The 13,795-nt window shown below is 35.6% G+C and overlaps 5 protein-coding genes across 5 annotated transcripts; 1 reads left to right on the top strand and 4 right to left on the bottom strand.

Moving 5' to 3' along the window:
- The first annotated feature begins 976 nt into the window (after positions 1-976).
- Positions 977-2,732, top strand: LOC108489632 (nascent polypeptide-associated complex subunit alpha-like protein 2). Its single transcript, XM_017794306.2, has 4 exons — positions 977-1,198; positions 1,285-1,396; positions 1,961-2,079; positions 2,166-2,732. The coding sequence occupies exons 1-4, from the start codon at positions 1,115-1,117 to the stop codon at positions 2,511-2,513; spliced, it is 663 nt and encodes a 220-aa protein (XP_017649795.1). The 5' UTR covers positions 977-1,114; the 3' UTR covers positions 2,514-2,732.
- Positions 2,733-2,862: 130 nt separating this feature from the next.
- Positions 2,863-4,508, bottom strand: LOC108489631 (F-box protein FBW2-like). The gene is made up of 2 exons (XM_017794305.2): positions 3,993-4,508; positions 2,863-3,582 (listed from the first exon to the last, which is right to left on the bottom strand). Exons 1-2 carry the CDS (start codon positions 4,382-4,384, stop codon positions 3,060-3,062), a joined length of 915 nt encoding a protein of 304 aa, XP_017649794.1. The 5' UTR covers positions 4,385-4,508; the 3' UTR covers positions 2,863-3,059.
- A 1,121-nt stretch (positions 4,509-5,629) lies between these two features.
- LOC108487848 (F-box protein FBW2-like) lies at positions 5,630-6,552 on the bottom strand. Its single transcript, XM_017792190.1, has 3 exons — positions 6,257-6,552; positions 5,850-6,163; positions 5,630-5,757 (listed from the first exon to the last, which is right to left on the bottom strand). Exons 1-3 carry the CDS (start codon positions 6,550-6,552, stop codon positions 5,630-5,632), a joined length of 738 nt encoding a protein of 245 aa, XP_017647679.1.
- Positions 6,553-7,337: 785 nt separating this feature from the next.
- On the bottom strand, positions 7,338-8,923 carry LOC108487599 (peroxidase 5-like). The gene is made up of 4 exons (XM_017791970.2): positions 8,570-8,923; positions 8,302-8,493; positions 8,056-8,221; positions 7,338-7,982 (listed from the first exon to the last, which is right to left on the bottom strand). Exons 1-4 carry the CDS (start codon positions 8,789-8,791, stop codon positions 7,573-7,575), a joined length of 990 nt encoding a protein of 329 aa, XP_017647459.1. The 5' UTR covers positions 8,792-8,923; the 3' UTR covers positions 7,338-7,572.
- A 543-nt stretch (positions 8,924-9,466) lies between these two features.
- On the bottom strand, positions 9,467-12,524 carry LOC108487101 (pentatricopeptide repeat-containing protein At4g14820). Its single transcript, XM_017791335.2, has 2 exons — positions 11,491-12,524; positions 9,467-11,220 (listed from the first exon to the last, which is right to left on the bottom strand). Exons 1-2 carry the CDS (start codon positions 12,060-12,062, stop codon positions 9,627-9,629), a joined length of 2,166 nt encoding a protein of 721 aa, XP_017646824.2. The 5' UTR covers positions 12,063-12,524; the 3' UTR covers positions 9,467-9,626.
- Between the last annotated feature and the right edge of the window lie 1,271 nt (positions 12,525-13,795).

The following is a 13,795-nucleotide window of genomic DNA, read 5'->3' as shown; positions in this document are numbered from 1 at the left end:
TTGAATTTTGAAGTATATTCATTTTCTCATTTTGGTAATCTAATTTTTTATCCCAATTTGATATTTAAAGTATCAGCCACTAATCAATTTGGTGCCTAAAGTATGTTTCTATTATATTTTTTAAGTCTACTTAAAAAAAATCTTATAATAATAACAAAGCACCACGTGGTATCTTTATGTAAAAAATATTTTATTTTATTAAATGTATATACATGTTAAAATATAAAAATAAAAAAATAAAATATTACAAGTAAAAATAGAAAAATATAGAAAAATATGATAACTGAAAATAAATTAATTGAAAGTAATAATATTATTAAAACAATGTAAAAATTTGTAAAAATAAAATTTTAAAATTTTAAAAATTATTTTATAACATTCTAAAATTTATTCAAATTTCAAGGTTTTCTTCAAATAATTTTTTTACTTCTTATAACATTTTTAATTTTATATATTATTTTTACTTTTAAAATTTATAATTGTATATTTTATAATTTTATAAAAATATTTTAAACTTTTTATATATTATATATGATTTTTTTATATTTTAACCAATATAATATATATAATATTTAAAAACGATACGTGGTGTATTTTAATAGTGCCACATGGTCGGCCAACGTCGATAAAAGATTGGTCTAATTATTAACACTGTTAAATTTTTCTATTAAATTTGTTGCTCTAAAATTTTTTAAATTAAAAAAAATAGTGTTGAAATGAACATAAATTTTAAAAATATTTTTAACTGTATTAACAATTATACCTGAATATTAATATCTGAAAAGTAAAAATTAAGTTCTTAAAAAGAAAAGTAAAGGAATTAAATTTTAAATTTATGTAGAATACAAGATTTATGGCATATTTAAAAAAAAAAAAAACTAATGCCTATAGGTTCGTTTCAAAGTATGGGCTTGGGTATATTATTTTTGGGTTGGGCCTAATATTTCATATGTCGAGAACTAGCAGAAGGGATCCTCCTCAAAACCCTCGTCACCACACACAGAACCCATAAGAAGGGCTAATTTCGATTGAGTGTGGACGCCCCTCAAATTCTCTGATTATCCTTTGTATTTTCTTCCCTAGTCGGCGAAACCCTATCCAACGAAACTTAAGGATGTCGCCAGCTGCTGTGGTTGAAGCCGCCAATCCTGAGACTGAGCAGGTTCCTTCTACTGAGGAATCCAAGATAGAGCTTCAGGTTTCCCCCCCTTTATTTCACTTATTTTATTTTATCTTTTTTTTTTTGTTTCCTTCGAATATATGTTAATAATGTATGATTTACAGAGCGAGGAGGCTGTGGTTGAAGATGTTAAAGAAGATGAGAAAGAACATGACGATGACGAGGAGGATGACGACGACGACGACGACGACGATGATAAGGAAGATGGTGCACAAGGTTTATCACATTGTTTATTATTTTCCGGAGTTTTGTCTTTATTTATTTCCTTTTTTTAACTTGGTTTTGGGTTCAAATCTTTATTTTCGTTTCTGTACAATTACTGTTATTGTTATCTCAAATGATACTTTATGAATGAAAGGAAGCTTTGCTATATTCTTTTGGAATTTGACCCTTATATGTTATTATGAAAGAAACTTATGTACATCTGTTCAAAACGGCTTAATGTTTTCCAAGTATCAAATGCTCTGGAATTGAATTTCATCCAATCATCTCGTGCATATCTTATGCTTGGAACTTACAGTCTTTGGAATTAGATTAAAGTTTTCTGGTTCTTGAAATCTTGTTAGCATTCATTTTCTTGCAATGCTTTGTTTTGTAGATATCTGATTTGTTAGTGGCTATGTATGCCGTCATTTTTGTATTTGCTGGTGTTATTTCTTTGTCTATTATAGGTAATTGGTGTGAGTTCCTGACCTTTTTAGGTACTTGACTTATCCAAGTTAATTACTTGGATATTTCTATGCAGCAGCCCTTATGATTTGATTTGAATATTGGTTGCAGGTGCTAATGGAAGTTCAAAGCAAAGCAGAAGTGAGAAGAAGAGTAGGAAGGCCATGTTAAAGTTAGGCATGAAGCCTGTTACTGGTGTAAGCAGGGTCACCATTAAGAGAACAAAAAATGTATGGTATTTGCTGATGTTCTTTTCGATTCAAATGGTCGAGCTACCTGATGAATGGTAATTTATCCTAGTTTCTCTTGGTTTCAGGTGCTATTTTTCATCTCGAAACCTGATGTCTTTAAGAGCCCGAATTCAGAGACCTATGTCATTTTCGGTGAGGCTAAGATAGAGGATTTGAGCTCTCAGCTCCAGACACAAGCTGCCCAGCAGTTCAGGATGCCAGACATTGGTTCTTTGGCAGCTAAGCCAGACACTTCTACTGCAGCTGCTGCACCGGCTGATGAGGAAGAGGAAGAAGTTGATGAGACTGGTGTAGAGCCTAGGGACATTGACTTGGTCATGACACAGGCTGGGGTTTCGAGGGCCAAGGCTGTCAAGGCTCTCAAGAGTAACAATGGTGACATTGTGAGTGCTATTATGGAGCTTACCACTTAGGCAGTCTCTATCGTATAAGTCGGCCCTGGTCGACTGTCAATGAGTGTTTCGGAATTAGTATCAATGTTTTAGTTGTTATAGTCAAGGTGGCTAGATTTTTACCCTCCCATTTGTTTCGCTTGTCATTGAGACAGTTTTCTTGGAACTTATGATCAGTGTCACTACGACTGATTGTTTCCTTTGCCCATTTCTATAAGCAAATTTTGCAACTCAATTAAACTGGTTTCGTGCAGTAGAGAATTTGGAGCAAATGAATTCATGTACGAGTGTTTGGTCATAAAGTTGATAATTTTTGTTGTTTATGCTTTGTTGTTAGAACCGGCAAAATAATACACTCGTGGACAGGCAGTTCTAGACATTCAAATACTTGATGAAATCACCATATAAACCAGGAAAAAAAAAAAACGAAATATAAGGAGATTATAGGATCAATGGTCTCATTGAAACAAGGAGTATAATGTTCAGTGAATACTGTGACTGTGCAAGCAAGATAATGGTGTTACCAAAAGAAACAAAAACCATCAATCACAAAAGAAACAAGATCTTCTATTCAGAATCCGAGGAAGAATATTCATCATCCTCGTTCTCATCATCTTGTTTATCATTATCAGTGAACAAGTCATAAACCCAGGGGCTCTTAAAAGCCGGCAGTTGCAGGCACCTGTCCTCCAACTCACCTTCCAGTTTAACATTCCAGCATCCTTGGATGTCAAGGTGGGTAAGGGCCTTGCACTTAGCAAGGATTGCACCAAGACCAGTGTCACCAAAGCAGCCAAACCCGAGTTGAAGATGCTGGAGCAATGGCATTGTATCAGCTATGACCACTGCTTCAAGCTCATTGACCTTTGATGTGCTTGATAACCTTTCCAATTCTTGTGGGGGCATATTTCTCTTTAACTGAGTCAATGATTTACAGTTCTTCCCAAAGGCTTCGATGCCTACGTGAGTTATCTTCAAACAATAGCTGATATCCATTACAGACAGGTTTACAAGTGATTCTGCAAACTTTGCCACTATTTTGTCATTTACTTCACTCATGGGAATCTCCAACACTTTAAGACACCTTCCACTGAAGAAAAAAATAAGGAAGTAGTTCATTCCAGCCATAGTTCTATCAAATATGTTTATATATTTAAGCTGACCAAAAAATTTTGAAGTCTGAAACTATATACAGTCATATCCATTGTCACTAATCAGTAATACCCTAAACATTTTAACACGAACATTGCGACCATTGGGAGAGAGACCCTGATTATGTTGGTAATCTTACAATCTTTTTATCTTTTTCAACCATTATAAAACAGACATTCAAAAGTTGCTTTTTTTACCCTGTTTTTCTTAAAAAGGAACGAAATTTAATGGAAAAAATGACCTTTTCTTTTCTTCCTTTCAGCGGCAAAGGAAAAAAGGACCCAACTTTTTTTTTTTGAAGGAGAACGTATGAAGAAGATACGAAATAAGAGTAATGAATAGCAGTACCAGTTTGCAGCGAAAGCGAAGCCAGAATCACCAAGGCGGAAGGCAGAGAGGCGGCGGAAGGTGCCCTTACTGCGACGGACGAGCTTTCTGACAGCAGAATCAACGTATTCGACAGCCAGATGGCGGCGGCGGCACCAGTCTTGAATGTCAATGTCGGACCAGCAGAATGGACCCAACACACATGACATCCAGGACTTGCAAACCAAAGAGGCTGTTGCCACCCTCTCCTCAGCTGGGATCCTGACCAGTATTAGAGCCAATATTTCAGGGTTCAGGTCCTCCCACTTCCCCCATTCTCCATTACTATTGTACATCATCTTTTTTCCATTTCTCTTACTCTTTCTTTCCCTATAACTGCCAGGAAACTCACCCTCTGCCATTTCCATTTCCATCTGAAAGCATGGTATGAAACCTGAAAGTCAAGAGAGAGACAATGACTGGCTGACGCGTGTACTCTTTTTCGTTTGTTTCGTCTTAGGAAAGGGCCTGTAATATCAGCCCACATCAAGTCCTCAGCCCATGATTCGTAAAAAAGAGTTTAAATTCTTAAATTAGATCCTATATTTTATGTAAATTGTGGATTTAGTACCTGTACTTTAATTTGATAAATTTAGTCTCTATACTTTTTGAATTTTGAATTTTTTGTCCTAACCCAATGATAACAGTTAAATCAATTTGGTTAAATTATGTCATTAGTCTTGTATATATGCAAAGTCATAGATTTAGTCAACGTTCACCAATTGGATCATTCTTAGTGGCTATATTTTTTAAATTTCAAAATTTTAGCCTTAATATAAACGACAGTGGTTAAATCTATTAATTGAATTTTTCTGAGTATTATGTGAAAATAACAAACAAACATAACATTACATATATAATAATATTAATAATATGTTTGACAAATCAAATTTTAAAAATAACATAACTTAATGAACTTAATAGTTATCATTTAGCTAGGACTGAAATTTTCAAATTCTATAAGTATAAGGACTAAAAATGACCAAATTAAAGTATAAGTACTTAATCCACAACTTGAGCAAAATACAAGGTCTATTAGCAGAATTTGACTAAAAAAACCATCCTTTTTCACCATAATCATCTTCAAAGTTGAAACAAATTTAGGAAAAGCTAGTGTGTTCCAAGAAATTGGCTTATGTTCATGTAGTTTAATGCACCACCAAGAATATGCATGTTACCATTTCTATATTTTTTTTCTTTGTCTGATATATATACTTGGTGTTATTTCCTGAAGTTTGCTTTGAATATTGATTGCAGGTGCTAATGGAAGTTCAAAGCAAATCAGAAGTGAGAAAAGAGTCAGGAAGACCATGTTAAAGCTAGGCATGAAGCCTGTTACTGGTGTAAGCAGGGTCACCATTAAGAGAATATAACCATACTAAACAAATAAAAGAAGATACGAAAATTTATCGTTCTCGTTGAATTGAACTCAGCCAATTTTCTTCGGAGAACTTCTGATTTCTCTAGTAGAGTCATGTCTAAAAGAGTATCTTTAGACAAGAAGCAAAAATTTACCTGCACTATAGTATAATGTTTAATGAATCAAGTTTTGGTTAAGTGAATACTAAACTTGATTACTATATCTGTGTAAGCACAAAGAACACCTAGCGCAAAAGCAATTAGCCTGGATGAAGAAACAAGATCTTCCATTCGGAATCCGAGGAAGAATATTCAGCATCGCCATCATCTTGTTCATCCTTGCCAGTGAAAAGAAAGGGGTCTCCTAAAAGCAAACAGTTGCCGGCACCTGTCCTCCAATTCAGTTTCCAGTTTCACATTCAAACATCCATGAATTTCAAGGTGGGTGAGGGCCTTACAATTGGCAAGGATTGCACCAACCACGCTCACTAAAGCAGCCAAAACCAAGGTGAAGATGCTGGAGCAATGGCATTGAATCAGCTATGGCCATTGCCTCAAGCTCATTGACCGTTGATGTGTTTAATAACCTCTCCAATGCTCGTGGGGGCATATTTCTCTTTAACTGAGTCCATGATTTGCAGTTCTTCCCAAAGGCTTCGATGCCTACTTGAGTAATCCTCGAACAGTAGCTAATATTCGAGACAGTCAGGCTTGCAAGAGATTCTGCAAACTTTACCACTGTCTTGTCATTTACTTCACTCATGGGAATCTCCAACACTTTAAGACACCTTCCACTGAAAACAAGGAAACAGCATCAAACAAAAACAAAACTTTTTATAAAGATAATGCATGAAGAAGATACGAATCAGAGTGGTAAATAGCAGTACCAGTTAGCAGTGAAAGCGAAGCCGGCGTCACCAATGCGGACGGAAAATAGGCGGCGGAAGGTGCCCTTGCTGCAACGGATGAGCTTCCTGACGGTAGAATCAACGTATTTGATTTTCAGATAGGGGTGGCGACGGTACCAATCTAGAAGGTCAATGTCGGACCAGAAGAACGGATCCAACACACATGACAACCAGGATTTGCAGACCAAAGAGGCGGTTGACACCCTCTGGTGAGTTGGGATTCTGAGGAGTATTAGAGACGGTATATCAGGGTCAAGGTCGACCCACTTCCCCATTCTTCATTAGCATTGTACCTCATTTGTTTTTTCCATCGCTCTCTCTAACCCACAGGAACTACGTTGCAGATGAAGGGGGCTCTGTTTTTTCTCTCATTAATATATATAATACAGTAAGTAAACGCATCATCTATTTATATTTAAAGGGCACCTAAATATTAAAGATTTATGGCAGTTAACTTTTAAGAATGAAAGCAAACATAAACTCCATTAGTATGCGTAGTTGATGGGCAATAAAGCGAGGCTTAAGTCATAGATTTCAATTTCAAATAGAAATTAATAAATAATTTTTGGATTAATATTTCATGTGTATTTTATGTTATTGTTTTGAAATTTTTATGGTTTTTTAATTTTTAATTTTGAATATTTTATAAAATTTAAATTATTTTTAATTTCATGTGTTGTTATGTAACATTAGTGAAATATAATGTTTTAGTCAATATTAAAATAGATTATATTAAAATTTTATGTGGCAAAAATAAAGTTACATTATTTTAAAATAATGACATAAGGATAATTTTAAAAAGTTAAAATCTTTGAGGGGCAAATATAATTTAATCATCTCTTTAAGAAGCTGAATGGAGCAAAGGGGGAAAGCCAGGACTCTAAATAATATGAATTTTATCCCAGATTATTTAATGAAAACTAATGATTTTGTAATAAAATATCATCTGATACTAAAGCTTCTGGAAAGAATTCACCACCCACTTCAATATTTAAACCAAATTTATTCATGTTTTCTTGTCAAAATGTAGACAAGTTATCATGCAAAAATATCCAGAATGTTTTCCTTGACTGCGTGTCACTGTAATATTCAAAATTGAAAAAGGGTTCATTGTAATGATAATATGGTTGTCACTTTCCTTGATAATCCTATTTTACCAACCATAGTGCTTTCAACTAATCCAAATTTTGGTGCTTATGACTTTTAACTATTGCAAATTATGTGACATCCAGCTTTAAAAAGCTTCAAGTTCACTTTTTTAACTTCATCATCACACATTTGATGTGTTCAAATCTCTAGCTTTTGATCACCCTACAGTTGGCTCGAATCTCTCCCTCGGATCCTGTCAAGACATCAAGCTGCCCCATCTTCACCATTGCCGCTGCGAATTTTGCCTTCCACTGTATAGGATTCTTTGCATTCTCAGCCACTTGGTTCGCTGTAGCTGGACTTGTTAGCAGCGTGTGGTCTGATGTAAACAAGCCCCTGTTTGCTAGGATATCGATGTAGTAACCTGCATCTGCAATGCTCGGAGTCGAAGTCATCGGTACCACCACGTTAGGATCCGTGCTACCCTGAGGGCATTGCTGCTTCAACTTGGCTGCATATGTTGGATCTAAACTTGCGTCCTGCTTCAATGTCCCACTGAAATTGTATAGTCTGTCACTGAATGAACTGCAGTGTGACCGCCCAAGGGTGTGTCCTCCTGTTGATCATAGAGTTGTTTGATTTAATATAGCATCAATATATGGTCTAATTGATTGAATCTAAATCCTTACCTGAGAGAGTAACCATTTCTTCTTGTGTAAATCCCTTATTTGCGAACATTTGAGTCAGTTGGTCGACATTAAAGGTTGGGGGAGGTAAGTTTCCTATTATCTCTGAGGCGAGTGAAGTTCTACCATCTCTTCTTCCAGCAGGGACATCATAGCCGAGGCCTCCAGCCTGCACAAAAATTCGACAAGAAAAGAAAAAGTTTTATTGAATTCTAGTTGCTTAAATAATGAAAGCATACGTGTTTTTACCATCTCTATACTGTCCCTTGCTGCAAATGCAACTATGTCAGCGCAGGAAACTACTCCTTTACAAACAACTTCCAGTCTAGCCTTTGCATTGTCTATGACTTCATATCCTCGTAAACTCGGGTTATTAGCAAAAGAGTCTTTCTCCGCTATGCTGGACGGAGTTGAATCAAGGAGTATCGATGCATCACAACCCTATGATACAAAATAAACTGATGAAATTAATCTAGTTCTGTAAAGTTGTAAAGGTGACTCAACCATCCAAACTCACCCTAACAAAGCAATCATGGAAATGCATTCTCATAAGAGCTGCAGCTAATCCTCTATCTTTAATGATGGCTTTCACCACTTCTTCTTTGACAATGAATTCTACTAACCTGCATGTATCTTTGTAAAATCCGACTTGAAGCTGCGAAAGCACACACTGGGAAAACAAAAGCACAGACAAAATCACAGAGACTAGACTTAGCTTGCTTGGTCTCATCTTAATCATCTTTTAATAGATGATGCTTATGATTCAATGCAGCCCAACACAGTCACAGATACTTATAGTTGAATAAAAACGATTTATCTTGAGTGTTAAAAAATATGTAGTGTCATGTGAGATGGAAATGCTGCGGAATGTCATTGTCACTTAAGGGGCAGAACATTATTGGAGCTTTTGAGAGACTAAGAGACAACAGGAGTGGGTTTGATTAAAAACTGGACAAAGAACATTATTGGAGGCAACTGGAAGGATTCAAGCGACAAAAATGGAAAATACCCATATGTTTTGAAATACCCGTATTTGACATTTGTATCCAAACATATTCGTACCGATTACGACAGTCATCTGAGTTTTGGTGACATGAACAGATGATAAATGTAGAAAATATGGTATACCATAAGGTGTGCGACTATAATCATATTAAAAATAGAATCCATCTTTATTTTAATGTTTCCATGCTTTTTTAACAAATCTTGCTCCTGCAGCTAAGATCAACTTCAAATTTCAAACATATTTAAGAAAAGCTAGTGTGTTGCAACAAATTGGCTTATGTTCATGTAGTTTAATGGACCACCAAGAATATGCAGTAGCTTATGATTTTTTATTTTTTATTTTTCAACAGAATGATGTTATAAAATCAGACTTTCAACAGCTAGCAAACATGAAAGAAGAATATCCAAGTTGAACAAGAAAAGAAAAGGTTCCTTTAAATAAAGTTTTTAACAAATTTTTACAAGGTTTGGAGAGCAGTCATGTTCCAAGCAACTCACTGTTGGTATTCCAATACAAATTTTACCATAATCCATAAACAATTCCGAGCAGAGAAAAGGCTCAAGAAACATCACCAATAGTCTCTGCAAGAACAAACTCCATCTCTGTAATGGTGGAACCTTGTCCTATCCCTGACAATAATTTCCCTCCTATACACCTTCGAAACTAACTTCAAAAAGGTATGGCAGTCCTCGCAAACTCGAAGATTCTTAACTATCCGAATGCATGAATCTTTTGCCCCATTTATGAGTCCATAACAAAGTGCTAACTTCTCACTATGCCATAGAACCACCTCCCTTTTTTCTTCCTCTTCTAAGTCAACAAGAACACAACCGGTATTTGGAGCATAGCCATCCAACTTCAATCGACTAACCACCTCATTCAATTTTTCATATATCTCATACGCTTGTTTGTGATTCCTATCTGCCACTAAAAACTCATGCACCTCATTGTTCAATTCAATCCTACTATATCCCCTTTCCTTAGATATACCTCTTTCTTTCATTAATTGCCTCAAGTCTCCAACATTTTGCCATTTTCTTTCTTTGGCATAAATATTTGATAGTAGAACAAGAGCCCCATCATGATCTGGCTCAAGCTCGAGTACCCTTTTGGCAGTGAATTCTCCTAATTCAGTCTCACCATGAATTTGACAAGCAGACATGAGGGATCCCCAAATGACAACATTGGGTGCAAAAGGCATCGTCTCTACAATCTCAACTGCTTCTCTCAAGAGATTAGCACGGCCAAGGAGGTCAACCATGCAACCATAATGTTCATGTTTAGGAGTGATATTGTGTTCATTAATCATGGATGCAAAGATCTTTCGGCCATCCTCAACCAGCCCTGCATGGCTACAAGCATAAAGCACGCCCACAAATGTAACTCCATTTGGCTCAACACGAGCCTCTTTCATTTTCTGAAAGTATCTTAAAGCATTATTGGCATCCCCATGTATAGCAAATGCATTGATCATACCGGTCCAAGATATCACATTTCTGCTTGTCATTTTCTCAAAAACATTTCTTGCTCTTTCCAAACTCCCACATTTGGCATACATGTCAATAAGAGCATTATTAATACGTAAACTTCCTCCAAAACCGTTCTTATCAGCATATACATGTATCCATTTAGCTTTATCTAGTACACCCAGATTTGCACAAGCTGATATAACACTCAGCATGGTCACCTGATCAGGTCTTATTCCTAGTATTTGCAGTTCCTTAAACAATCTAAGAGCCTCTTGAGGTTGATCACTCTCAGCATAACCAGATATCATTGCACTCCAAGACACCAAGTCCTTCTCTACCATTTGGTCAAAAATCAATCGAGCATCCTTGACTCGCCCATGTCTTGAATACCCTGAAACCATGGCTGTTGAAACAACCACGTTTTTTGGTTTCATCTGATCATACAACTGCTGAGCCATATCCATGCAACCACAACTTGCATACATTGTCACAAGAGCACACCTTAGATGAGCATCAATCACAAGCTCTTTCTGAATAATGTAGTCATGTATTGCTTTCCCACAATCCAGATTCCCAGCTCGAGCACAAGCAGAAAGAATACCGGAGAGAACAAACTTATCAGCCTCGATATTAGCCCTCTTCATCTCCTCAAAAAGTTCCAATGCATCATCAAAAAGTTCACTCTGGCAGTAGCTGTTAACAACTGAAGTCATTAAACAAGCCCACATTGGTTTATCTCAAAACATAAAAATAAGAATAAAGTTTTCTACTACTTTCTCATAAGTTTACTTCACTATTAATACAAATTTTATTCAATCTTTAATTACTCAAAATCATTATTTACTTCACATGTAGGCACTCTGGGCCAATAGGTCTCATCGAAATTACACAAGTCTTTTTGTATTCAGAAGTATCTATCTTTTATTTAAAGTATAGGGAACTTTTAAAAATTGAAAAACATACCCATCTATCATAATCCTCCATGCAACAATATCTCGGTAAGACATTTTATCAAACACCAACCGGGCCTCCGGAAGTCTCCCACAGCCGACATACATAACCATAAGACCGGTCTGCACAAACGGGTCGGAATGGAAACCCGACTTAAAGCCAAAGCCATGAATCTCTTTCCCTTCAGCTAACCAGCCAACCCTGGAGGCAGCCTTTAAAAGCGGAGGAAAAGCGAACCTGTCAATTGGTATCCCTTCATTCCTGAGTCTTTGGTAAACAAAGAAGGCGAACTCGGGTTTGGAACTACGAGAGAGGTGGCGGAGAAAGGGAGTGGAGAGGGAAGGGAGAGGGTGAGGGAGGTGGGAGAAGATGGAGAGAGAGTAAGGGAGGGAAGGAGAAGAGAGGAGTTTGAGGATGAGGGAATGGGAGGGCGAGTGGGTGGAGCGGAGGATGTGGGCGTGGACTTGTTTGAAGTGGGCGAGGGAATGGGAAGAAGAGAGGGTTTTCAGGAGGGTTGTGGGGTTTGGGATGGAATTGAGGTTGGGGGTTGGCAGAGAAATGGTGGGTTGGGGAACAGCTGACATCGGGTGAATGCCAGGACAGAGAGTTCTGTGACTTGTCTTCAAACTTTCAAATTCCAGAGAGTGGTGAACTATTAGTGCCACTGTGGTTACTTGGTTACGTCAACATGGACACTCTTTCAACTGTTCATTTGTTTCGTAATTGGAGAAGCTCGTTTATAGTTTTCTGGTTAATGATGTAAAATGCGAAATAAAACTTATTGGCACTCCCAAAAATACTAAACATTGTTTATGCAAGCAAAAAGGAGCATAAACATGTATTGTATTAGTAACGATCGATGGCATAAGGATCAAATATTAGTTATGTTAAACGGTAGGATTAACAAGGAGGAAGGTACTGGTTTATACAATGGAGTTCTTGAGTGAGGGCCAGTAAAGAAGCTTTTTGGTGGGAGAGGTTAAGGATTGAGAAAGAATATGCGAGAGAATATGAGTTGTTTGCATGATGATTTTATAATGGGAGATAAGCTTAATTACATTTTTTAAGGTCATTCACATGAAATTTTAATTCCATAATTTTAATAATATCAATAAGATGTAGAATATTACATCTTAAGATAATACGTCTTAAAACTATTGACAATTAATAATATGTACTTCCACGTGGTCCCATAAAATCTTAGTTAAGATGCATAGTGTTAAGATTCGCTGCTTAACTCAAGGTCCATTAATTGATAGATCAACTATGCCTGATTTACAGTTATGTTGACATCATCCAGAGACAGGTATCAAATACTGTACAGTGACATAAAACTTGTATATTTGGATTAGTTAATTTATCATCCAACCAGTTCTTAATAAATTATAATTCTATCACCAAAAAAAAAAATATATATATATATATATATATATAATTCTAAACAAGAATTAGGTAAAATGTCATGTCATCGAAATCCAATTTACCATTTTGGTTTTTCATTTAAATTTTTTTTCTTTTGGAGTTTGAAATAATAACATAGAAAAATGGTAAATATAAAAACAGTTGGTGAGTGGGGAAGGAGAATAGGAGAGACAATAATGGCAATGGTGATTTTCAAAACTAGCTTCATGACATGATAATGGATTTAGCCCTTTGTTTTTATTTATTTTGGGGTTCTTCCAAAAAATTGACATCATTCACTCTCGTGACTCAAAACGCCAAATCTACAATAATTAGTGAGTGGGATTAACCCAATACTTAAGTCATAAAAGATTTAAAGAGATATCCTTTATTTTTCAAATAAAATTTTGAATTAAAATGAAAAAAAGTCTAAAGAAATAGTGAAATGTGATGGATTTACTGTTAAAAATAAAAAGCAACCCTCATCTATCAAATTAAAATTAAAAATATATATTCTTTCACCTTTTCGAATAAAGTTTAAAATGTTATTATTACCTTTCATTTCTGCTCACATTAATTCATAGAAACAATCTATATGTACTGATTATATATAGAATATAATACAAATATGCATAATTGCTAACAAACTGAAATTCAGAACTCACATTTGCAATCTTTTCTTTATTTTTTCATTTATTTTAGTATTTTCCAAAAAGAGCAAAACTATGGAAAAAAAAAAAGAAAAAGAAAAAGAAAAGCTTGTTCAAGAACTGGTAGTAGGGACATAAATGCATAGAAATTAATATAGAATTCTGGCCACACCCATGAATTAAATTAAGTACTCTCACATATATAATTAAGCACTTAATTGAAAAAAAAAATAAACAAACAAAATGGGTTTCCTCAAAATTTACAT

The sequence above is a fragment of the Gossypium arboreum genome, chromosome 12 (genome assembly GCF_025698485.1).
Source record: "Gossypium arboreum isolate Shixiya-1 chromosome 12, ASM2569848v2, whole genome shotgun sequence".
NCBI classification, from domain to species: Eukaryota; Viridiplantae; Streptophyta; class Magnoliopsida; order Malvales; family Malvaceae; genus Gossypium; species Gossypium arboreum.
The sequence above is the reverse complement of the archived record's forward strand: the minus strand, read 5'-3'. Positions and strand labels throughout refer to the sequence as shown.

Bases quoted from the DNA above. Each gene is read 5' to 3' on its own strand.
- LOC108489632 (XM_017794306.2), top strand. From the start codon at position 1,115: ATGTCGCCAGCTGCTGTGGTTGAAGCCGCCAATCCTGAGACTGAGCAG. The intron at 1,199-1,284 runs GTTTCCCCCCCT...TATGATTTACAG, and splicing joins AATCCAAGATAGAGCTTCAG to AGCGAGGAGGCTGTGGTTGA. The intron at 1,397-1,960 runs GTTTATCACATT...TATTGGTTGCAG, and splicing joins TAAGGAAGATGGTGCACAAG to GTGCTAATGGAAGTTCAAAG.
- LOC108489631 (XM_017794305.2), bottom strand. From the start codon at position 4,384: ATGGAAATGGAAATGGCAGAGGGTGAGTTTCCTGGCAGTTATAGGGAA. The intron at 3,583-3,992 runs GTACTGCTATTC...TTTTTTCTTCAG, and splicing joins TTCGCTTTCGCTGCAAACTG to TGGAAGGTGTCTTAAAGTGT.
- LOC108487848 (XM_017792190.1), bottom strand. From the start codon at position 6,552: ATGGGGAAGTGGGTCGACCTTGACCCTGATATACCGTCTCTAATACTC. The intron at 6,164-6,256 runs GTACTGCTATTT...CCTTGTTTTCAG, and splicing joins TTCGCTTTCACTGCTAACTG to TGGAAGGTGTCTTAAAGTGT. The intron at 5,758-5,849 runs GTTGGTGCAATC...ATTGGAGGACAG, and splicing joins TGGCTGCTTTAGTGAGCGTG to GTGCCGGCAACTGTTTGCTT.
- LOC108487599 (XM_017791970.2), bottom strand. From the start codon at position 8,791: ATGATTAAGATGAGACCAAGCAAGCTAAGTCTAGTCTCTGTGATTTTG. The intron at 8,222-8,301 runs GTAAAAACACGT...ATTTTTGTGCAG, and splicing joins CAAGGGACAGTATAGAGATG to GCTGGAGGCCTCGGCTATGA. The intron at 7,983-8,055 runs GTAAGGATTTAG...TATGATCAACAG, and splicing joins AGAAATGGTTACTCTCTCAG to GAGGACACACCCTTGGGCGG.
- LOC108487101 (XM_017791335.2), bottom strand. From the start codon at position 12,062: ATGTCAGCTGTTCCCCAACCCACCATTTCTCTGCCAACCCCCAACCTC. The intron at 11,221-11,490 runs GTATGTTTTTCA...AGTTGTTAACAG, and splicing joins TGGAGGATTATGATAGATGG to CTACTGCCAGAGTGAACTTT.